Genomic DNA, 22,811 nt, shown 5'->3' with positions numbered 1-22,811 from the left:
AACTTGGTTCTAAGTGCACTCGGAGCTGCCCATTCCGCTTACATATCATAGGCTCTACATGCAGACCACGTGCTGTTAGGCCTTGAAGCATTTCATTTCTCGTACCGATAGCTATGCCTGCGAGGTAGAGGCCTAAGACGCTCCTACGTGTTGGTGCTTGATGGTTGAACTGCAGCCACCCGTTCCAATTCGTTCGCGCGAGAGCCTTTCTCAGCGATCGGTCCGCTCTCTCTTGGTGAAATAAGCGTCGGTCTCGCTCTTTTTGCGCGCCTCCACCGATGGGATTCGGCTCCCGAATTTGTGGCTGCGTGCTTTGTTGCATGTGGCGATCGCCCGACTCGGCCAACAGTGTTGGCCCAACACTCGACAAGGTCAGGTTGAGTCGTCGTCGTGCTGGTTAGTGGCAATCCGTTGAACCGATTGCACAACAGTACGTGCGCGCATCGATGAACGCCAGCCTCGCAATGCGGAGGAAGATACACGCACGACTCGCCCGCCATAATGGAAAGACACGCCAGCGTGCGCTCACAGCGTGCAGGCATTGAGACACATGTACTGATTTTCATTGCCACCTCATGTTAATACAAGTGCTTCTCCAGTTATTTCGTATCAGTGCTTTTCTCCGTAGCCATCTCCACCGCACATTTCGATCATCAAGCCTCGACACCTCGTGCGTCATGCAGCTTCGCCGCGCCGTAACTCCGCTGCGCCAATGCCTCCAGCCTCGCAACTTCTCAGATAGCTCTGCCAGCGTCTTGGCAACGTCTCTGCGCGACATCGCTCGCTCGGGCGCGCGCGTCGAGGAGCTGGAGCTGCCCCAGTCGGGCGACCTGGTGTGCCGCCAGCTCATGTGCGAGCACGTGGGCGACGCCTGCGCCTGCCGCCTGGCGCTGGCGCTGGAGCGCGTGCCGCGGCTGCGGCGCCTCGACCTGTCGGCCAACCAGCTGCGCGCGCTGCCCGACGCCGTGTTCGCGCTGCGGGAGCTGGCGACGCTCGACCTGCAGCGCAACCGGCTCACGGCGCTGCCCGTTGACGTGCAGCAGCTCGCGCAGCTCGAGACGCTGGACGTGAGCCACAACCAGCTCGCGTCGCTGCCTGTGCCGCAGCTGGAGACGCTCAGCAAGCTCAAGACGCTGCGGGTGGCGGGCAACGCCCAGCTGGTCGAAGCGCTGGAGACGCTCGACATGTCGGACCACCTGAGGGCCAAGATCGTGCTCGAGTAGAGATAATAGAGTGGCTTGGTGTTGCTTTATGACTACGTTACTGGGCGAGTTAGCTAAATTTTGGGCAGTGTGACGCCGGAGCTCGAGTTGTCGCCGCCGAGGCGGTGCTGGGACGAGTCCTTGCGGCCGTAGTTGAGCTGGCGCGCGCTGTTGTTCACCATGGACGACGAGCTGTGGGTGAGGTGCATCATGCTTTCGTGGGTCATGGAGCGGCTTTGGCGTCGCACGGCGGGGGCTTTCGACGTGCTGCGACGCAGCAGCGAGTTGCTGCTGTCGGTGTTGCTGCCTGTGCTGCTGTTGCTGCCGAGACCGAAGGCTCCGCTGCCGCGGTGGCTGGGAGAGCGGCTCATCATCAGCGATCGACCCGTCGGCTTCTTCTTCACGGGCGACGGCATCCTCGTTTCGCTGCCGGGGTCGTCTTCGTCGGTGCTGGAGGAGCCTGCGATGGATTTCGCGCTGGACCCGACGTTGGACTTTCGAGTGCTGCTGCCATGCCGCGAGTGATCTCGCTCGTGGTCACTGTCGTTATTATCGCCGGGGTCGTCGCTGATAGCCATTGCAATAGCGTCGGATAAGTCGCTTGCACTACTCCCAGCCGATCCAGATTCGGTTGAACCAATTAGTGCGGATGCCAGCTTGGCGAACCGCGAGTTTTCAAGCCGCAACAAGCACTTGGTGGAGCGCACTCGGAGGATCCGGAAGCGGCCGTAGATTTTGTCTTGGATTGTTGCGCCCGATGGGGGCACAACGGGAGCAAGTACGGCGAGGAACGTTCGTGGTTCGGCGGGGACGAATCGAGCGTCGTCGATGGCGGAGCTGCGGAAGTCCCAGCACACGGGCAGAGGCGTCTCGAAATGCAGATTCGAGTTGCCTTTCAAGAACGTCCAGTCTTTCTCCGTGGCGGCGCGCAGTACGGCTAGTGCTGGGGGCATGGCTGCCGCTAACCTGTCTACGCGTTGAATTCCGGCCGGATCCAGCTCGAACATCGCCAACAAAGCTGTCACCACGCCTGCTTCCATCAAGTTGTCCATCTCTTGGAACTCTCGGAGGTTTGAGGACTGCTCGGCACCCTCGACTTCCTGAGCTTGAACCAAAGCTAGTCTCTCCTTGATTCGGTGCTTGATGTGGGCTAATGCTACAGCACAAGCCGGCGCCATATCACTGCCGCCGTCAGTGGAGAGTCTGATTAGCAGCGGCACCACTCCACTGATCACCATCGCGTCCAAGCCCCGCATGCCTTCACTTTCGTTGAGCTTTGCGATTTGACCATCGCCGTCCGCATCGCTGGTGTTCTCGTCTTCCTCGATACTGACGCGACAGGAGGTGATGTTGTAGAACGCCAGGATGACGTGTTTGCAGGCCTGCACTTGGCGGCGACCAGGACAACAAGTGCTCACAATGGACTGCATCATCGGCACGAGGCGCACGTCACGCATGAGCATCAAGCAAACAGATTCACCTTGAGTTGACAACGCACGCAGAATGACAGCACACCGCTCTGCCGTCTCCTGTCTAGCTTCGTGGGCTTTCTTGCTAGTTGGATCATCACCGGGAGGTGGAGCTTCATTACCCAGATCAAGCGCGCGAGCCACCACGTCTAGTGCGCCATGTGCAATCACAGCTTCGCCGGACTTCTCGCAGCGCGCAAGCTGGCTCAAAGCGTAGATGGAGGCTCGAAGTGCTACCTGGGAAGGTAGCAATGGAGGTTCAGCGTTGCCGTCGACTTCAGTTATCTCGCGGAGCACTCGGACAGCACCCGTGGCGATCAACTCGTTCCAGTGCAAGGCATCTTCGCACAAAGTGGCAACGATCTCGGCGCAAACATCGCCAACGTGGTGCGAACAGCGCAGCACTTGAGCGCGAGAAAGCAGGGTCGGAATTAGGCCATGAGTCAGCAGGGCTCGCCGGTGTCGAGCGTGGAACGTCAAGTTTCCGAGAGTCTGCACGCACGCTAGCACCATGGTTTCGTCCTCCTGGTCTTCACTCTCTTCGTTTCGTTCTCGACTGGCATTCGCAGCAAGAACCCTGGTAATTTGTGCTACAGCACCAGCTTCCTCGAACCGATCATGTAGCGCTGGGAAACATGAGATGTTGCAGAGCGCATTGAGCGCGAACTCGTGCTGTTGTCGCTGCTCTAGCTCCATGCCAGGGTTATCACTCTCGGACTCCGAGGTCTCAGCATCGGGTGGAGCGAGTAACAGCTTCTTCGTGAGTACGTCAACGAGTCCAAGAGTAGCCATGGCCTCGCAATTGACGCGGTATGCCGACAGAAAGCACAGTGCTGCTGCGCAAGCATGTCGTGTGGACGGATCGGCGTGCTCGCATAGCACTAGCATTGCAACGAGTGCGCCGCTTTCTACTAAGCGGACTGCCATACTGGAAGAACCTCCCGCTGCTGAGTCACTGGTAGTCGCCACTTTCTTCCCTGAAGGAGGCTTGGGCTCCGAGGCCAAATTGGTCAGACAAGCAGCGAGTTTTCGGTGAATTTCCTGGCTGCTGAACTCCATCTCGCACAGTTTGGTGATCACTTGCGCGACCTTGAGCTCCATGAGCGTCTCCGCGAGTGCTGGGTCACAACTTAGGTTGTAAAGAGCTGTGACGCAAAGTGTGCGAATCTCGACGCTCTCGAGCCGGGCGAGCTTTACAAGCGCGTACAAGACGCCATCCTTGATATGAACAGCTCGGAGTTCATCGTGCGTTAGCAAGTTGAACAGCGCACGGGCGCAGATTTCCTTGGTGGAGTCGCTGTTGATGCGAAGAAGTGCGTTCACGATGAAGTCGGGCACCGTGCCTTCCTTCCAGACGTGACGGACACCGACAGGCTTTGCTGCTGGAGGTTCGACAGCCAAATTACAGAGCGCGACAGCCGAGTAGATCTGAATGTCTTCGACGCCACAGCGCATCATGAGCGTGAGCGCCGGATACAACTCGGCACAGCGCGTGAGTAAGACGCGGTGTGTTGCACTGGACGCGAGCTTGGCGAACGCGATAGCACACGTGAGAATCGTTGGAGCATATGAAGATGCTGACAGGTCGATCAACATGTCCAGCACTGGGGTTTTCTCCAGTGCGTCTGCTGCAAGGTTACAGCATGCAGTGGCACAGCTTCGAAGTGTCTCGCGGATTATTCCGATAGCTGACGCGCTCACCGGAACATCTGAAGCTGCGGCTGCAGCAGCGGAGGACGTTGCGGCACTCATGATACGACGGATTAACCGAACTCCGTGGTCGGCCACCATACGCGCGTGTGCCTCAGCATCGAACGACAAGTTGGCCAGAACACCAGCACATTGACGAAGCAGCTCATCGGCGCGCACTGGTGGCTTGTTGAAGACTTTGGCGAGCGTGGCCACCACGTCAGCACGCAGCAAAGCGGGTCTGCTCTCGGCTGCGAACGAAAGATTCAGAAGACATCCCAGCGCACACTCCTGGTAACGCAGTAAAACTGTCGGTGGTCCTGATCCTGACGCGGGCGTCGATGGAGTTGGCCCTGAGGTTCCAGCAGCATTTTCGTCGTCAACTTCACCCTTGCGTCTACAGAGTCTTACAATTGCGCGGATGGTGTCGTCCTGCAAAAGCACCGCGTGGAGACTCTTCTCACAGGATACGTTGAAAAGTGCATTGGCGCAGAGTTCACGTACACGATCGTGGGGTGTGCGCATCGCTAGCCTTGCTAAAGCTGCCGGGAGATTGCTCTGGAGAATTTCGGCGCAGTATGCTGGATGGGCCAGCATGCTGCACAGTGTGAGCACTGCGTACTGCTGAGCTAAGGCACTGCCCCGGACTCGTTATCTTCTTCCTCCACGAAGCGCAATAATAATGACACTACGCCAAAACGTGCAAGCAGCGCTCGGCTGTCAGCTGTGGCAGACATGTTCGACAAGCACAACGCCGTATTCTCACGCACGGACGCGTTTGTGTGATGAGTTCCCAGCTCGACGAGGTTTGCCACGGCATCACTAAGCGCCAAATTCTTGAGCGACGGAGGGTACGACGATATGTTCGCGATGGTCACCGCACACATTTCGCGCACCTCTCGAGGCTTCTCGCACTTGAGTAGTTCTTCAAGGCACTCGAGAATTCGTCCGTGACTCAACGGCTCCAAATTCCCTGACAGCCCCGACAAGTTGCAGAGTGCAATGGCCAAGTGCTTGCGAATTGATCCAATGTCACCTCCGTCTTCAGCTTCCTCTCCGGACCCAGCAGCTGCAGCCACGCTAGCTTGTTGTGCTAACTCACACACCGTATCAAGGATTCCTTCTTCAACAACTTTTGTTCTGGAACCACTGAGCAGTGACAAGTTGCAGATGGCCTCCGCAGCAAACCTGGCGCTGGACTGGTCCTTTCGAGTAGCGAGCTTCATGAGAATGTGCACGACGCTCTCAGCCACGGATGCACTAGACGCTGACGCGATGTTGATGAGGGCCTTCACGCAAGCTTCTTTTGTCTCCAGGTCCGGTACGTTCAACATGGATAGAATAGCCGATACACAGCCTTCCTGGACGAGTCTAAGCTGCCCGCTACGCTCATAGGAGAACCGACACAGCGCCATACTCGTGTGTCGCCGCACTTCTTCGTGCTGTGCCTTGGCCAGCTCAAGCAGCGCAAGCAATACACCTTCATCCGCCATCTTGCTTCCGAGTGGTGGCTCACACAAGAGGTTCAGGATCGACGCGGCACAGAAGCGCTTAACTTCCGTGTCTTCAAAGACCGCGAGCTTGCTCAACGCCAGCATACAGCCTTCCATCACCATTTGACGCTCGTGACCAGGGGTCGTTGAAAAGTGATAAATGCTGAAGGAGCATTCCTGCTTGAGACAAATCTCGCGCGTAAGGCCCACGCCGTAGTCCAGTGCATCGGCACTCGGCACCTGCTCCTCTTCTTCTTCTTCGTCATCTTTCCCCTTGCTATGACGACTCAGGGTTGAGTCACTACCCCCGACGCTATTCAGTGAGCCGCTGGCTCCGCCCATGTTGTTCACGAGCGTAGGCTTGCGAAATCGTGACAGGTAAATCATACCATCCTCGTAATTGCCACGCTGACCAAAGAGATCACCACCGTAGCCCCCGAAAACATTATCAACGCGTGGCCCCCGGCTCGGTGGCGGGGTAGGCCGCAGTCCTCCTATGACGGATCGATTTCGTGACGATTCTATGATCGACACTGAGTTGTGCCGTATTGGAGGTGACGGCGATGCTACGGTCCCAGCGGGACTATTCATCAGGTGAGAGGGTGATCCGTTGCCATTGTTTTCATCGCGTGCCTCCTGCGGGATGATCTTGGTGTTGATATGGCGATAAAGAGTTCTCACGAGGTCCTCTTTGGTGGTGTTCGTCTTCCAGAAATTACGCTGGCGGTGCAGTTTCCAGTGTTTCGCTAGCTCTTTCAGCTCTTCAAAACGGATAGGAGCCGCTGCGGGGTCACGTTGCCGCGGAAACAATTCGAAGCGTGTGAGGTACTCGCGAAGCACATCCAGCTCCTTGTCGCGCTCAAGCTCCTCCAACAAGTCCCTCGTGTGTCTCGCATTCTGGGAGAGTCGGTGGCTCATGGCTCGAAAATCAACCGAGGTGACCCGACTCGAACCCCTTCAACTCACTTTTTCCTGCCACGCTCGCTATTGCTCTTCGGTGAAGCTGTGACGCTCTTGGTTGGGCTGGGTATTCTGTCCGTTTCGCACGATAAAGCTAGACAGCATGAACTCGGCGACGCTAATATTGTCTCCACTATTCTGGGCAAGCATGGGATTGAGATGGTGGCTTTGATCTTGATATGGTTGGTCTGGTGGTGGTGTCTGCACTTGTGGTTCCAGTCATCAAAGTTACAGCCCATGGCGCTGAAAAGCTACCACCGCGAAACACTGAATGGTACGATGTGTTAAACACTTCGGAAGCGACGCGGAATTTTGGTGATAACTTTACTTTGATCCCCCCCCCCCCCAGATAACTGGTATGAAGAGCGCGCGGCGCCTTTGAATGGCGTTCTTCCTCGTGATGGAGTGGTAAGCAATGCTCTCGCCAGCAGTGATCAAGACACATTCTCATCTCGAAACACGCTTGCATTAATGTACTAGAAAGAGTACAAGACGACAGCAGGAACCGATTTCAATGGGGCTCAACCGATCATCCCGGTGCGTTTGTCTTATGGCCAACCGTCTGAAAACCAAAAACTGATGGCATGTGCTTTGCCTTCCTGCTCACAGCGTCAGAGACAACGCATGATCAACGATAGTAATGTCGACGAAGCAATTCGCCAGACGACTTCGCTCAACTGGAGCCGGGGCTTTCGCTCCGTGCTTCCGGTGCCAGACCCAGAGCCGAACCGCGGAATGATCTCAACGCAGCATCGGGTATTTGTCAATCACTTTGCGTCTTCATCCCAGCCCTCGTACACATCCACTGCTGGGGCGATGATTGCTGCTGGAGGTCCCGGTGGAAGGACTGTCGAGCGTGGCAAGGCTGCGTCGGGCGCGATGGGCGAGGTGTACAAGAAGAGTTCCGAGCCGCAAAAAGATACACTAGCGCAGCGATCCTGGATGTACTCCACCGACCCGATGATCGTCGCCACGCAGAAACGAGCTGCTCTTGAAGAATCTCGGTCCAAGACGCCCCCGGAGCCGCAACAGGCAAAGGCTGAAAACTACGGACGACAGATCACCTCTATCACAAGTATCAGACACCACCACAAAGGAGTCTTTGTCGACGACGAGCCAGAACATCAGCAATAGTTGCAATCATCCGCTGCAGACAAGGATTCCTAGTATTTCACTTTCATCCATTTTTTTCTAGTCATTACGCGGTCTACGTACCAACCAGCTTTTCTCTTGCTGCTCTTTCTGCGCCAAATATACAAGCTTCGTTTGGTTATTGAGACGCGCCGTTCTCGGCTAAACACATCCGGTAGCAGCTCTGCAGCACAACATTACGTAGGCGGTTAGTCCCCGGGTGACAGCACAAGTCACGACAAGATTTCTTACCAAAAACTCTTCCTCTGTCATACTCAGCAGATCCTCGTCATCCACTCCATCCAGCCGCTTGGGCTGGCCGTTGACCGTAACTTCAATATCGTTGCTGCCACCTTCGTCGTCCGTGCACCACTCCCACTCGACATCTTCCAGGTCTTCCTCATCCATGGCATCGCCGTTCATCTCGGCATCCCAGCCCTGCTTGTCAACCTGTACCTGCACTTCCTCTCCTTCGTGGTTCTCTTCGTTGTAGCGCTCCAGCTCCGCCATGTACGCGCGCTTGAACGCTTCTTGCCGCTGCTCCTCCGTCATCTCACTCTGCGTTAGAGGATCAACACCCCCGATGCTAGTTTCCATAGGGATAGCCTTCTCTTCCACCACCGCTGCAGCAGGTTGCAAGTGCTTAGCCGCCATGTGGCCACTGATAGAGCTTCCCTGCAAGAACTCCGGCAGCGCGCGCGGGGCTGCAACCTGTTGGTTGGCCGCCTCCTTGTCCTCTTTCCGTTCCCTGCTCGTCAAGTACTCGTCCTCAGCCTGGTCGTTGCCTGCAATATCCACGATAATCTCTTGATCCTGCGCGCCATACGGGTACAAGTACGACTGGCTGTTCTGTTCGTCACCGCGGTTGCCGCCGGCGCCACCACCACCTCCACCGCCGCCTCCACCTCGGCCACCGCCTCCTGCCCCGTTGCCAGCACGCGCGCTATTGCCACCAATTCCAGCAGCTCGGTTGTCGCTCGGCAGGTTGCTCGGCAGCGCGTGGCCTTCCTTGACAAAGTCGCCGATGCGGCGAAGCACCTCGTAGATGCCCTCGTGCATGCCGTTCTGCTTGTTCATCTGGTCCTTGAACTTGCGCTGCAAATTCTGGATCCGCAGCAGCCTGTCGTTGTTGTCACACTCCAGCAGCAGCTCGTTACAGTGGCCGCAGCGGAACTGGTACTGGCCGGGCATCAGCAGCAGCTGCGCCTCCAGCGCCGTGTACTCGCGCCCGCACTCCGGGTCGCTGCACTGGAAAGTCTGCCGCTCGATCTCCAGCTGCTCGCTGTCCTTGAGGTGCTCGTGCATCAGGTACAGACGGTACTGCACCACGTCCACAAAGTACTTGTAGTCAATGTACCAGTACGACGTGGACGAGCTGCCGCCGAGCCGCTTGTCGTTCAGCACCTCCCTGCATTTTTCCGAGACAATAGTAATCATAGTGTTACGTGAGTACTATACTACTCCCCATAACATAGTACTTGTCCCCAATGTGCGAGCGGCGGGCACTGACTCGCAGACGAGGTTGTCCTGGTGCAGCTCGTTCATGATCTTGCGCACTTGACGCGTCTGCAGGTTCACGGCGTTCCCCATCTCGTCGTCCTGCAGCAAGATTATATTGATACGTTAGTATAGTAAAACAGAACAACAGTACTAACATATCAATTTTGCACGGGGACGGACGGACCTTCATGAACTTCTCGCGGATCAAGGCGCTGAGCACCACGACATGCTCGTCCGAGTAGAACGCGCTGCGTAGAGTAGCGCAGAGGCGCGAGGGTTAGCAGAGCGCAGAGCGACAGCGCAGGCAGCGCGAGGCGCCGCACAGGAGACGCACCGCCCCACGAGGTTCACAAGCTTCTCCACGAGCCCCGCCATTACTATACTAAGCGCTGACGAGTTGGCGACTGTAGTCACTAATGTGACTGAAAGGTCATTGAACGGAGGGAAATATCGTGATGGGGGGGCGTGATTTTATTTAATTTTATTACCAATTATGCATGCAAATCAAACTCATGTGCTACCAAAGCTAACAATAATTTATTGGACCGACTCCACTTTGAATAGATCATTTCACTGAAAATACGAAATACATTTCCATTTTCCGTGCATTTGTCGGCTGGGTCCCCGCTGTTTGGAGATCAAAGTTTAACAATTTCCTGCGGTAGAGCTCGCAAATGGCGAATTTCGGGTTACCCGCCCCGCCCGATTGTATCTCTTGGTTCACCTCGGGTACCCGCACCCGCCTGACAGCACAGTTCTGGTACCCAAACTTACCCGGTCCATTACATTATATACTACTACTACTAAGTACAATCTAACAAAGTGTGCAATATATTGTGAGTTCATCTTTAATTGATCGATGAGATCGCTATCAGATCTTACTACGTGAGTATCATTTAGCATCGATGGCTTGAAGGAACTCCGCGCTTTACACATTACGGTTCCCACAGTGGAGAAATTGCTTTCCGATACCGCGCTTGACGCTGGAATGCACAGCGGGCTATACAGTATCTATAACAAATGAGACCCCGCCAAACAAAATGACGCTTATCTACATTTGGTTCATTTTGAAACCAGCCATATCACGTTAGAGCCCGATGTTTTGTGGTCATTTTGAGCTATCGGTTGCCCAAAAATACGTAGTGGAAGTATTTGTAATGGCCAGTCGAAAAACGTATCTCCAGAGAAAATTAAAAGTGCAAAATATTTTTTTTGGTTTTTTATACTTGGACGACTATGCTGCTTCAATGGACGAACTTTTGGCCTCCAACACATTTTATAAGCCCCGCAAAATTTGATTTTTGCACTAAGTGTCATTTTGATTCACTGAATTTTTATGTGTGACATAAGTGTCAATTCGTTTTGCTGACCTACTTATCCTTCTTGGCTCTTTTTCTTTGGGTTGGTTGAGTAGTTGTAGACTTGGACTGTGCATCATCGGCGCCCACGCTGGAAGCTGGCTTCTCCTGCCTTCTCTCCATCTTTGCTAATCTTGGACTGCGTGAGCTCCAGTCAAGTATTTTATCGGTCATAAAAACTAAAAAGCCCATTTCTCCGATATTCATTTAAGTGCGAAAATGAATGGCACACCGATATCTCGAAAACGTCAAAATGTAAATAAGCGTCAATTTGTTTGGCGGGGTCTCAAATGTAGGCAAGCGGTTATACTGTTTACAACATTATACAGTATTTGCAAACAAGCCACAACACTAGTTTATTGCGTTATATCCAGACATGTCGTTGCTGTCGTGGCCTGGGCAACACAAGACGCTATGAGAATAGTTATGTCCGATAGAAAACTGAAGACGACTCGAGGGATGACACCAATTTGAAGTTGATTGGATATACTTGCAAAGTTCTTGTGGCTTCAAGCTGAAATGGGCTAGATCGCCGCAACCTTTTTGCACGCGAAAATAATACCTACAGGTCCGTCGAGTGTAGCGCAGGTCTCCATTTCATTTAACCCTTACTATCACATGTAACCTATTCAGCTTCTTTCACCTGCTACCAGATAAAGTGGTGGTGGTCTGCCTCGTCACCTTGATCCACCTTGTTATCATCCTCCGCGTGCTTAATGTGACGAGCCGGTTGCGATCGCCACATAACTTGCCGTCCCTTGCGCTTTTTAGGCGCCTGCATACTTCTCTCCATTGACTTCTTCATGCGCTCTTCGTACATTTTCTGCTGCTGGGCAATTCGCTCTTGTCGAACCCGCTCGCGACGTTCCTTCTCCTTCTCTTTCTCGGCCTTTGCCACGTAGTCCTCGGGCATCTGCTCAATTGCACTCAGTAGATCTTCCAGACGAGCCTCCAGGTCCGTCAGCATGTACAACGTCGATGAGTTGGTCTCAGCCTCGAATCCGCAACGCTTGTACACTTCCAGCACCCGGTCTTGCAGCTCTTTCAGCATGCGCTCCTGTGCATTTTCACCTGTGCCACCTTGAGACCGCAGTCTCAATTGACTGGCCTTGCTCTCTTCCGTGCTGATCTGCTGCTGCAACCCGTCGACGTTCATCTTAAGCGCTTGAGTTTTGCGGTCCATAGTCTTTTTCGTCTCGCGGTAGTTTTGTTTGAGCTCCTCTAGCGTCTGCTCTGTTTCCTGGCTGTTCTGGATTAGGAAGAGATTGCTCTCCTCCAGAGCGGTGAAAATGTCCAACAATTGCTGAGGGTTCTGGAAGTACATTGCGATCTCTTCACCGCTGCTTGTTACTGGCATGCTGTCGAGGTTGGGCATTGGCGGCACGATGATTTCCTTCACTTTCACAGTTTTGTCAACCTTCTTCTTGCCGTTCTTCGAGTCAGGGCGTTCCTTCTCCGCACGCTCGCGCTCTTCGATCTCAGCGAGCGCCTTAGCCTTCTGAAGCTCCCACTCACGCAGGATTTTGTCCTTGCGCTTTTGGAGGCGTGCCATTTGTCGAGCACGCTTCTTGTCGCGCTGTTCGATCTCGTACTCTTGCGGCGTGAGCTCGTCAAGGAAGGCCTTGTATTGGAGGCAGTCTTGAAGCTGCTCGCTAAGCTTGGACATGTCGCTCTGCACGAGCTGGATCTGCTGGTTCAGCTTCTTGATCTCCTGCACCTTGTCGGCTTTGGCCTTTGTCTCCTTCTCCGCACGTTTAATTGCTTCGTGGGCCTTTTTGTCGTTCTCCTTCAGGAATGTGTCGAACCGCACAGCATCCTCTTCGAGCATAAGTTCACTCTTCTTGAGCGCCTCCTCCTTCAGTTGAGCCTTCTCCTCTAGTTTACGGATCTCCTCGCGCTTCGTGTCGAGCGACATTTGCACAAGAAACATCTCGCGCTTCTTTGCGATGAAGTCGGCCATGTTTTCCTTCTCTCGAAGACGATCATTGGAAATTGTGGCTGTCGCTGCAGCTACAAGACCTCGCGTTTGGCGTGACTGAGAAACTGAGTAGTTATCCAAGCCAGTCGGCTGCTCGCGAAGACAACAACCATATACTTGAGTTCAAAGACGAAGGAGGTGAAGTCATGTGCTGTGAACACCCCTTACCGTGTCATCTGAACGGAAGCGGCGAATGTTGCCGATCTTGGACGAGGCCGTAGTTTTATCGTAGATCTTGAGCTTAGAGTTCCTGTTTTTTTCCTGCGATATAGTACATTCTGGTGAGGACTTTCCTAAACGGGGGAGGGAGGCAGACCTACCTCGTCTTTTCGCTGTTTTTCCGTTTCTCTCATGCGAAAAACTTCCTCATCGGAGGGGAGAGTAAACGGGTTCGACTCCGCGGTCGGGTGCTCTACATGCAACGGGGGGGGGGGGCGACGTCAGTTCAAACAACGGAGAGCATCACGTACAAGTGTGAACCGTACCAGAGATAGTTCGACCTCTCTGCATCGTAGCCGTGAATTCAACAGATCGAGACTAGCTCTCGTTACTTGTGCTTCTTAATTCTACTGTGTTGAAGAACAACAATGTGCCCACGGAGGCGGGGTATTTCTAGTTGTTCAAACTGCTCAACTTGCCGGCGAAACGCCCAACATGAAAGTGACCGGAGTCTATCATACCAATTGAAGACAGGCAGGTCATCATGATGGAACCTGCAGACGAACATCTTCTGAGCGAGGCCACTCCACTCTCGCACATTATTGAGAAGGATCCCCCATGCTCCAGTCATCCTGAGCGTGGAATGGTGTTTCATTGCCGGCCGGATCTGAGTGGGCGGAGACTACTCTTCCAGGACCGGAACTCCAACTCCAACGACAGGGAGCGGCGCCAAACAGCTCCCGTGCAGCTCTTGACGATGGATGGACGTTCACACTTGGGCTTGTCCGTGGCCAGGGATCCGTCGACTCCCAGCTCCGATTCATCCTTCTACTCTGGGCAATACGATGACAAACTCGCGCGGGTAAATAAATTCTGCCACCGCCGAGCGCTAGTCGCGCCCGATTTCACGCTAACACGATAAATGGCGCTAGATTTTGGTGACGACAAACCCACAAAACGACTCGTCTAGCCAACTTCGTCTTCGCCGACTTCAGGTACGTCCACACCTAGTTTGCTGTTGTCGTTACCCTCGTTTTCAGTCCTCTTAGCCTGTGTAACTTGCCTTGTCAGCTCACAGTCGCTGTCGCCGCAATAGTCAACATTCTGCTCACGGTCCTGTTCCTCTGTCCAGCCAGCACTGGTACCAGGAGTTGGGCTAGTCCACCTCAACATGAAATTGTGTTCCAACTCTTTGTTGGTGGTCTGCCTATGTAGATGCCTGGTACCACGTCGACGCTTATCGATCTCCACGAGGGTCGGAGGATATCCAGCGAGTGTTAGCGGTGCGCCCCACTCTCATCGCGCTCGCGGTGGCCAGCAACAGCTTCTTCGTTCTGGCAGCCTATCTCAGAATGGACGCACTCCTGACGGTGTACATATCTGGTAAAGCCCACCGCCACTCTGCTTATCTTCCGTGAAGCTTTGTCATTCGGTATATGTAACCCGCTCGTTGTTGGCGTTGCAGCGACCGTCGTGTTCGACGTCTGGTCTCTCGTGCTGCTGCTGCCCCACGCGCTCTTCCTGTTCCGCCTCCTGCTCGACGCATTGCTCATCGCCATCGCGCTGGAAGTGCGGACTCACCTGGTAACTTTCTACAATACCAGCAATACCTTCCCTCCCAACACCCGAGCTCACCCACGCTCTCTGTCTCTGTCACACAGGAGCACACGTGGTTCCTCACCAGCTTCCACCGTCTCCGCGCGTGACCAGCATATCAGACTAACATCCCAATCTTCTGCCGGGCCGATACCACTGACCGCGACTCGATTAGGTGGTAAGTCACGATCTCGCCATTAGTGCAGCCCCTCGTCCCTCTTCAACCTGGCAAAAGTGTATGTACATGCGCACTCGTCGTTTCCGAAGCTTCGTCTGCACGCAACCAAACGCTCGGCATGGGCTCTCTGCACAGTTCGGGAGCCCGATCGTCGCGCCGCGCTGGACGCGCGGTCTCTGTCCGCCCCGCGCGAGTCCCCCGTGACGCTCGTGCCCACTGTCCGCGAGCGCGTTGGAGGCGGCGGAGGACGATACTGCACGATGCGGCTCTCTCGTCTCCATGTCATAAGCCCATTGAGCTGGCGCATTACACACCGACGCCGCGCGTGGTCATCGCGCTCACCGAAATGCAGGCAGGAGGTGGATTTCCAGCGAGCAGCGAGCCATAACACGCGGGTGATTGTCGCCTCGCGTTCCCGCCCGCCATCTGGCCGACAACTTGTGTACGCTGTACCCATCGGCGGACGAGGGGGGCTCGCTTGAGACTGCAGAGACCGAGGCTGCAGAATACTCTACGCACATGTATAATAAACAGAGCCGACGCTCGCTCGCTCGCCCCGTTTGGGCGCGGAAGAACAGAGCGCGATCGCCACGCCGGATCTCCCGCCACGTTCTCGCTGGACAATGTGCCGCCGTCTGGTCGTCGCAACCTCATGCCACACCACCGCGTACTGCACTCACAGTGCCCATGAACCCAGCAGCTCACCGACTTCCCTCCCTGCATTGCCGCAAAGCAGTCCACCCCCGCACCCGTACTGTATCATAGTCACGTCACCTCACCACCACGTCAGCCACACCACAACACCTTCAACACCTTCAACACCTCCAGGCACCGGGCGTCTGCGACGTGTGCAGTCTTGGGTTTCCATGGGAGAGACCGCTCCCGCTCTCATTGGTCGAAACGTCCTCCTCCCGTCTCATTGGCCAAAATTCCCCATAGCGAAACCGCATATATTTCGCACTCTCGCTACACTCAGGCAGGCAGTCAGTCGCTCTTCCCCCTCCAGCGTAGACGTCCAGAGCGTGGGGGCAGGCAAGGCAGTCAATGTACGCGCCCGGGGACGCCGCCGCCGCTGGCGCCGAGGCCGCCATGAGCCACGAGGAGCTGCTCGCGCACCAGCTCGACCTGCACCAGAAGATCCAGCAGCAGATGCAGCTGCAGATGGAGATGAGCATGCAGCTCGGCGCGCGCCAGTCGCTCACGGCGTCGCTGGCCAAGGTGGAGCCCGACCTGGGCGACAACGTCTTCGACATGCTGGACGACCTCATCATGATCCCGTCGGGGGCCGTGGCGCCCGAGCGCGGCTCGCTGTCCAAGGCGGCGCGCGAGCAGACGATGGACGTCGACGTGGGCGGCGGCGACGACGACGACGACGACGCGCGCCCCGCCGTGGGCTCCGGCAGCGTCAGCAGCGCGCGCGACAGCCTCGCGGACATCCTCGAGAGCCTGGACATGGACCTGGACGACGACCTGAACGACGACACGCTGTCCTCCGGCTCGGAGCGCGCGCGCAGCACCAGCGACTCGCTGGACGAGGACGACCTGGGCCTGGACGACCTGGACCTGGACCTGGACGCGCAGGACCAGGGCGTGGACGGAGAGGGGGAGGCAGACGACAGGGCTGACCCTAACAACGAGAGCGCGCCGCCAGAGGAGGACTTCGTCCACCTGCGGCGCTCGTCGCTCGACCTGCTGGCGTCCATGAGCGGCAGCGCCTCCAGCATGTCCAACAACGCCACGGGCAACATGTGCACGCTGGTGTGGGAGGGAGGCCTGCTCGGGCTGAGGCTGCGCCACTCGCAGTCGCGGATGATGCCCGCCGTGTCCAAGATCACGGGCAAGAGCTCCATCTTCGGCATCCACTTGGTGGAGGTGGGGGATTTGCTGCTCAGAATTGGAGACCGCGTCACGAGGGACATGGAGTTTCTCGAGGCCATCGAGTACCTCAAGGAGGCGCCGAAGCCCTGCAAGCTCGTGTTCCGACGACTGATGGCCGACCCCATGGCCGTGAAGCCCGTGCAGCCCAAGGTGAAGAGCGCGATTGGACTGAAGCTCGCGGCCAAGTTTGAAGAACTGACCGCGGCGGAGAACGAGAAGTTCCCGCCCCAGCCGGCAGTCAAGCTGGAGGCCAAGTACGAGATTAAGTGGATTGACGGACCGCTGGGCATTAGTTTGATTGCGAGCAAGGACGTCCCGTACCCGCTGGTGACGCGCATTACGGGCAAGAACAGGTCGCCACAGGTGCAGGACGTGCAGCCAGGGCATTATCTCGTGCAAATCGGCAGCTACAACACCGCGGATGGCAACTTCAACACGGCCATTAAGTTCCTGCAAAAGGTGCAGAAGCCCGTGTCGCTCTTCTTCTGCCCAGGTAACAAAAAGGTGTCGGCGCGCCCAGAGCCTACGGAGGAGGAGTACGACCACATTTGGGAGAAGAAACAACCACTGTGCTTCACGGTGCGGCCGAATGTTGCTGGAAACATGGTTGTTGCCGACTTGGGCAGCGCTAAATCGATTAAGGTGAAGATCAAGGGAGCGCCGAACAACGTGGCAGCGTTTGTGAGCTCAGGAGACCGGATTATGTGGATTAACGACGATAGCGTCAAGGATTTGAACTTCCATGAATCTCTGCTCAAGTTGCGCACTGCGAAACGCCCGCTGGTTATTCGGTTCAAGAAGGGTTCTCCCGAAGACGCGATCGCAGCGTTATCTTCGTCAGGTGTACATTCAGCGTCCAAGTTCACGGCATCTACCTCATCACTGGCATCTTCATCAACATCAGTATCTTCAACATCGTCATCCTCGTCGCCACCTCCGCCCACTTCCTCGTCGTCTGCGAGCGAGAGGGCGCCACCAGCTCCCGTGGTAACACCGCCGAAGCCTGCGCCATCAACGCCAACAGCTTCGCTTCCTACACCACGAAGTTTCATTAACCCGCTCAAGAAAATGAGCGTAGCCCTCGGTAGCCACGCGAGAGATAATGCCAACAATGGGTCCAATGCGAAAACGCACAATGATCACAGGAAGAACCAGGAAAGGCAATCACACCCAGCACAGCAGCAGCAGCAACACGCATCGCAATCTTTACACTCGTCGCAGTCTCACCAGCACGCTGCTCAGGAAGCCTCGCAAAGCAAATACCGAAGCCATGGAGAACAGGAGGCTAAACGTGCGTCGCATGACCCAAGGCAAGCAAATGCTTCATCATCCAGCTCATCAAGAGTATCACCACACGGCTCTAGGGGTCACTACCATGCTGCTCCTGTAATGTTGACGACTAAGGATCCATCTCCTCGGTCTGCCAACAGTCCTGACAACGGCAGCGGACATCGGAATGATATAAGCCATCGCGTTGCAGATGCCCAAAACAAGCTGCGCAATCTGGAAAATGTGTTGCGCAAGTCTCCGCTGGCCAAAACTACCAGTGACCCGATCGATAATGACACGCCATTGAAGCCGTTGTCACGCAGTGGCCATCGTCATGGTTCTCCACCGCAAATGCCTACAAGTGAAGCCACTAAATCCAAGGAGAAGGAGTTGGAGAAGGACCCTGACGTGTATGAGGTTATCTGGCCTGAGGGCACCGCGCTTGGTTTGACATTGCGTGTTCATCCGACTACAAGGTTTCCCGTTGTGGCACGCGTGACCGGAACGAGCAACCTCAAGAACATTGAGCACGTATCGCCGGGTGATATTCTTTTTGCAGCGAACAACATGAACATTGTACCGCAGCCGAAGTTTAAACAGACGCTAGAGAACTTGTCGCGGCTACCGAAACCAGCAGTTCTGCGCTTCCGGCGTGCATCGGCGGCGGCATATGCCACCTTGCGGTCAGATGAGTCCGATCAAGCGCTGCCGCGTGGACCGCCGCTGAAGGACCGTGAATACGAGCTTATCTGGCGGGAGAATGCCAACCTTGGCCTCGTATTTAGCTCCGATTCTGACGTACCAAAGGTGACGAAGGTGGACATGGACTCGGGCGGCCCCATGCTGCACAAGGTGTCGGTGGGAGACGTGTTGACGTGGATCGGTCCGATGGAGATCAGTGGCTCGACTTTCCACTCGTCGATGGCAACTCTGCGCGCCGTCAAGCGGCCTGTCGTGCTGCGCTTTTTCAAACGCGGGACATGATGCTTGCCAGCATCTCGTCCGCACACGAGCTCGTAGCTGAACTGAAGTGACGAAATCGTAGTAGTTAAACAGGAGGGGAGGGGGATATCGTGAAGACGCGAACGCAGCAACAGAAACAGGATTGTAAGCTCTCGATGTTGTTAGAAGACGGGGCCTCGACCTGCCTCGCATAAGAAAATGTCTTTTTGGTCGGTGTCATCGATCGTCTTGTGCCGTAGAATGGGCTAGCCTTCTTTTCATCTATATTGCTCCTGTGTTGGTTGACCACGATTGTTCATGCGGTACCAGCAATGTGTTAGTCACCTATGCAGTGGCTTCAGGGCTCTGGCATGTGTGCAACTACCTATAGTAATGCTTTGTCGGTGAGGTTATTTAACGCGTGCTAGCCAGCGGCAATGAGAAAGAATCATAGCTGCATTTGATATTATATAATTACTAAGTTGTACTTCGAAGTAGGAACTTTCATAAAACACGTAGTGGCCCCACTAGCATAGCAACAGCAAAAACTGAAGATTCACTAATACTGGATCTTCAGTTTTTGCTTGTCATCCGTTGGACGGTAAAAGTGAGCCCTCATGCCTACTTCTGATTTCAGAATCACGCAATGCACTACTCGAGAAGATTGAGCATGCGGGGCAAATGCGCGCTCACATGAGTCTTTGACAAAGACACATACTCTGTGTACGTGATGGAGAAGTGCTTAGGCGTGTGTGCTTATCCTAATGCATCGCGACAACCACGTACGCAGGGGTTCAACACGCTATTTTGATAAACGGTATCTCTGAAGCTACTATCTCGGCGTACTAAAAGACGGTGTCGATCTCTACGTGTAATTAATTGGCTACGTGATGTAATTTATCAGTGGTTCTAGAAGCGTCTCATTATTACAAAGGCGCGTCCCACACTTACTCGTGAGTAACCGAGTGAACTCTACACTAAAAGCCTGTAACTTTGACCCTCCTATCACTACGTAGCAGATAAACCAACTCAGGCAACAGATTTTTAAATTGAAATTGAACCAGTATAGGTAGAATTGCAACAGATAATGATTACTACCCATGAGTAGACATAAGAATGGATAATTCAACCAGCACTTTGAAGACAGATACGAGGCCGTAAGCTTCCACGAGCGGGGCGCACCAAAAGCGCATGTACGCAAGCTCTTCATCTTTCTCATTCTGCATTTTACCGAGCCAACCCCACCAAGGACGCCCCTAATACCCCACAAAGATGAATCCCAAGACCTGCGTCTTCGTTTTCGTCGGCACTGTGCTTATTGCCTCGCCCGCTTCTGTCGTCGCTCAGTCAAGGCTGTGCATGACATCGGGATGCGCAGCCTTGTATTCTGCCAAGAACACTCAAATCAGCTCATGCTGCTCAAGCTACCCCAACATCGACGATTGCTGCCGCACTAGTTGCAACATCGGTTCTCCTTGCCAGTGACTAGGTTCGACTCTGCAGTTCCTGCCCTGATACCTGGCATCTTTCGTAACACAACCATGGATAAAAAAACACTACTACTTTTTTCCAGCATTCCTTGTTGATATGTCTTCAATGCCAGGACCCACGTTGTATTTTTTCATCGTGGTGTAACTTCCATGACATATAACCTTTGGATACCAAGGTGCTGTCACAAGAAGCAGAAAATACCTCGCTGTACGAGAAGTAGTTGTCCAACAAATGTAATAATTAGGCGTGTGCTTATTGTATGGCTCCCACCTCCGCTAAGAGCAGGCACGACACTTGCTAACAGCTAAACAAGCGAGCGAGCGCCCTCAAAACATGTCGCCGCCGGGAGATGAGGAGTTGAAGCGCTCGAACTTGGCGGCCAGCGCCTGCTTCTTGGTCAGGATCTCATTCCGCGAGTTCTTGAGGTCCGTGGACACGTCCGTGACGTTGATCGCGTCCATGAAGTTGGCCAGCAGCGGCGCCTTGACGTTGGACGATGGCACGCTGATGCCCGCTGGACCCGTCGGGGTCAGGAAGTCCTCGATCGCGAACGCGTAGTGGTGCGCGACGGCGAAGCCCAGCATCTCGACGCAGATGACGAAGTCGTTGAGCGCCGAGGCGATCTTCTGTGCGTCCCAGCAGTCCGGGCAGCCGATGTGCCACTTCTCCGAGATGACGCCGACGCTCACGAGCATGCTGATCATGACGGACTGCCAGTACGTGAAGAAGATGATGGCCTTGATGGCCAGGAACTTGGGCCAGGGGCGCATGGGCTGCAGCTCCTCGTGCGCGCCGTGGAAGAAGATGAGCAGGCAGTAGAGCGCCCACGTCTGCGAGGCGCTGAGGATGAAACACACGTAGCCGTAGCTCACGAGCGGGTTGAGCAGTTCTCCCTCGCCGTAGACGCCGGCGAGGCTCGTGATGAGCATGACGATGCTCATGAGCAGCTTGATGGGGATGTACTGCAGGATGCCGATGGTGGTCTGGCGCAGGAACTTGCCGCCCATGGACCAGGGCTGCACGCAGCAGAAGGGGAAGACGTGCGTCATCTGCGGCTTGGAGCGCATGGTGCTGGCCAGCACGGACTGGCCGCCCAGGTACTCGACCAGGAAGCAGTGGAAGGAGTAGAGCGCGAAGGCCTCGTACAGGTCGCGCACCGTCTCGAAGAGCAGCTTGGACTCGTTGAACACGAGCGCCATGTACGACGTCAGCGCGTAGATGGGCACCATGAGCAGGATGCGGATCACGTGCTTGCGGATGCCCGCGGACGGGTTGTACAGCAGGTGCGTCCAGATCAGCCAGCCGCTCAGGATGATGGCCAGCAGCGTGAAGGCGCCCGAGATGGCGTACGCCAGCGTCTGCAGCTGCATGGCGGCGGGCCCGAGGGGGAGCAGCGCTCGAGCAGGTCCGACCTGGTTTGTAGTTCCCGAGCTCTGCCGCTTTGAAAGTTTGGAGTGGACCACATGACACAGGGGTGGATTCGAAATTAATTGCGGATGCATTTTGATTTATCACTTTTGAGAGGGCAATTGTAGTTAGCTTAGTTCGTGGTAGCGTGACGGTGCCGACAGCGGCCAACGACCGACAGAATCGTAATTGGTGCGAATACACGTTACCGTAAAAATCGGATTGAGCGAGACACACGAATTGAGTGCGACGCTCGTAAAAACAACACTGGTTAGTAATAAAAAGGGCTAGATCGCACACCTCATTAGGGATGACACCCCATCCAAAGCAGCATGCACGACTGGAGCCTCCTCACCCGAGACATCCGCAACACGGAATCTACCTTCCCTATCGCAAGGACCGAAAGGGGTAATACCTGCCCTTGATGTTATGTCACTCGCGCTACGCTACACCTGGCACTCCTCTCGCGGACCAGGGAATCCACTTTCGCAACGATGTGGTGCAACATGTGTCTGCGCGTCTTCAAGCAGAACAGAATGTTACTCTTGTGTATTACCGTGGTTGAACGAAACCGTAGAAAAACTTAACAAGGGCGTCATCCAGGTTTTACGCGCGCTCTCGATGCAAGATGCATCGGACCAGCATGAGTGGCTATATGTACTTCCCGCAGTGCAGGCGAATCTGAACCACACACCTGTGCAGTCACTTGCTGGTCACGCTCCGATTGAGGATTTCGACGGGGTTACCTGCTTCCTCCCGGCTAGATGCTGTCGTGGTGCCAGCCAATACCTCTGGAAACGCGAGAGTAATCGAACTTGACAATGTTGCCCAACTTGAACATCTCCGCACGTTGCTGCACGAGATTCATCGTGAGGCTGCTGATGTCAAGGAGCGCAAGCGGCTCCAAGACATGAGATCACACAAGGGCAGTTCTGTTAGTTGGCGATTTCGTACTATGATCAAAGATCGACCACGGGCTGCCAAACAACAAGCTATTGGGCCAATGGGTTGGTCCACACGAGAACCCTGTCCCACTCCTTCACGATCGAACACTTGGTGACTGGGCGTGTGTACGATGTGCACGCGTCCCGCTTGGAATTCTACGTGTACA

General features: G+C 55.1%; 10 protein-coding genes across 10 annotated transcripts; 5 read left to right on the top strand and 5 right to left on the bottom strand.

Moving 5' to 3' along the window:
• Nucleotides 1-755: 755 nt before the first annotated feature.
• IUM83_09561 (uncharacterized protein) lies at nt 756-1,223 on the top strand (the record flags this gene model as incomplete). Its single annotated transcript, XM_067934008.1, has 1 exon — nt 756-1,223. One exon carries the CDS (start codon nt 756-758, stop codon nt 1,221-1,223), a length of 468 nt encoding a protein of 155 aa, XP_067796845.1.
• A 53-nt stretch (nt 1,224-1,276) lies between these two features.
• Nucleotides 1,277-4,594, bottom strand: IUM83_09560 (Armadillo-type fold; the record flags this gene model as incomplete). Its single annotated transcript, XM_067934007.1, has 1 exon — nt 1,277-4,594. The coding sequence occupies one exon, from the start codon at nt 4,592-4,594 to the stop codon at nt 1,277-1,279; it is 3,318 nt and encodes a 1,105-aa protein (XP_067796844.1).
• A 395-nt stretch (nt 4,595-4,989) lies between these two features.
• Nucleotides 4,990-6,195, bottom strand: IUM83_09559 (Armadillo-type fold; the record flags this gene model as incomplete). Its single annotated transcript, XM_067934006.1, has 1 exon — nt 4,990-6,195. The coding sequence occupies one exon, from the start codon at nt 6,193-6,195 to the stop codon at nt 4,990-4,992; it is 1,206 nt and encodes a 401-aa protein (XP_067796947.1).
• An 855-nt stretch (nt 6,196-7,050) lies between these two features.
• Nucleotides 7,051-7,947, top strand: IUM83_09558 (uncharacterized protein; the record flags this gene model as incomplete). The annotated part of the gene is made up of 4 exons (XM_067934005.1): nt 7,051-7,087; nt 7,163-7,221; nt 7,294-7,350; nt 7,423-7,947. The coding sequence occupies 4 exons, from the start codon at nt 7,051-7,053 to the stop codon at nt 7,945-7,947; spliced, it is 678 nt and encodes a 225-aa protein (XP_067796948.1).
• A 136-nt stretch (nt 7,948-8,083) lies between these two features.
• IUM83_09557 (transcription factor iie) lies at nt 8,084-9,819 on the bottom strand (the record flags this gene model as incomplete). The annotated part of the gene is made up of 5 exons (XM_067934004.1): nt 8,084-8,128; nt 8,197-9,352; nt 9,455-9,543; nt 9,629-9,692; nt 9,779-9,819. 5 exons carry the CDS (start codon nt 9,817-9,819, stop codon nt 8,084-8,086), a joined length of 1,395 nt encoding a protein of 464 aa, XP_067796949.1.
• Nucleotides 9,820-11,448: 1,629 nt separating this feature from the next.
• IUM83_09556 (flagellar associated protein) lies at nt 11,449-13,290 on the bottom strand (the record flags this gene model as incomplete). Its single annotated transcript, XM_067934003.1, has 4 exons — nt 11,449-12,870; nt 12,949-13,041; nt 13,101-13,192; nt 13,266-13,290. 4 exons carry the CDS (start codon nt 13,288-13,290, stop codon nt 11,449-11,451), a joined length of 1,632 nt encoding a protein of 543 aa, XP_067796950.1.
• A 193-nt stretch (nt 13,291-13,483) lies between these two features.
• Nucleotides 13,484-14,645, top strand: IUM83_09555 (uncharacterized protein; the record flags this gene model as incomplete). The annotated part of the gene is made up of 6 exons (XM_067934002.1): nt 13,484-13,801; nt 13,872-13,934; nt 14,011-14,080; nt 14,155-14,322; nt 14,405-14,523; nt 14,601-14,645. 6 exons carry the CDS (start codon nt 13,484-13,486, stop codon nt 14,643-14,645), a joined length of 783 nt encoding a protein of 260 aa, XP_067796951.1.
• Nucleotides 14,646-15,757: 1,112 nt separating this feature from the next.
• IUM83_09554 (PDZ domain) lies at nt 15,758-17,646 on the top strand (the record flags this gene model as incomplete). The annotated part of the gene is made up of 2 exons (XM_067934001.1): nt 15,758-17,382; nt 17,445-17,646. 2 exons carry the CDS (start codon nt 15,758-15,760, stop codon nt 17,644-17,646), a joined length of 1,827 nt encoding a protein of 608 aa, XP_067796952.1.
• A 565-nt stretch (nt 17,647-18,211) lies between these two features.
• IUM83_09553 (PDZ domain) lies at nt 18,212-18,844 on the top strand (the record flags this gene model as incomplete). The annotated part of the gene is made up of 1 exon (XM_067934000.1): nt 18,212-18,844. The coding sequence occupies one exon, from the start codon at nt 18,212-18,214 to the stop codon at nt 18,842-18,844; it is 633 nt and encodes a 210-aa protein (XP_067796953.1).
• A 1,775-nt stretch (nt 18,845-20,619) lies between these two features.
• On the bottom strand, nt 20,620-21,663 carry IUM83_09552 (Transmembrane protein; the record flags this gene model as incomplete). Its single annotated transcript, XM_067933999.1, has 1 exon — nt 20,620-21,663. One exon carries the CDS (start codon nt 21,661-21,663, stop codon nt 20,620-20,622), a length of 1,044 nt encoding a protein of 347 aa, XP_067797057.1.
• Between the last annotated feature and the right edge of the window lie 1,148 nt (nt 21,664-22,811).

The sequence above is a fragment of the Phytophthora cinnamomi genome, assembly GCF_018691715.1.
Source record: "Phytophthora cinnamomi strain GKB4 chromosome Unknown Contig15, whole genome shotgun sequence".
NCBI lineage: Eukaryota > Oomycota > Peronosporomycetes > Peronosporales > Peronosporaceae > Phytophthora > Phytophthora cinnamomi.
Note: the sequence above shows the minus strand (reverse complement) of the source record. Positions and strands in the feature narration are given on the sequence as shown.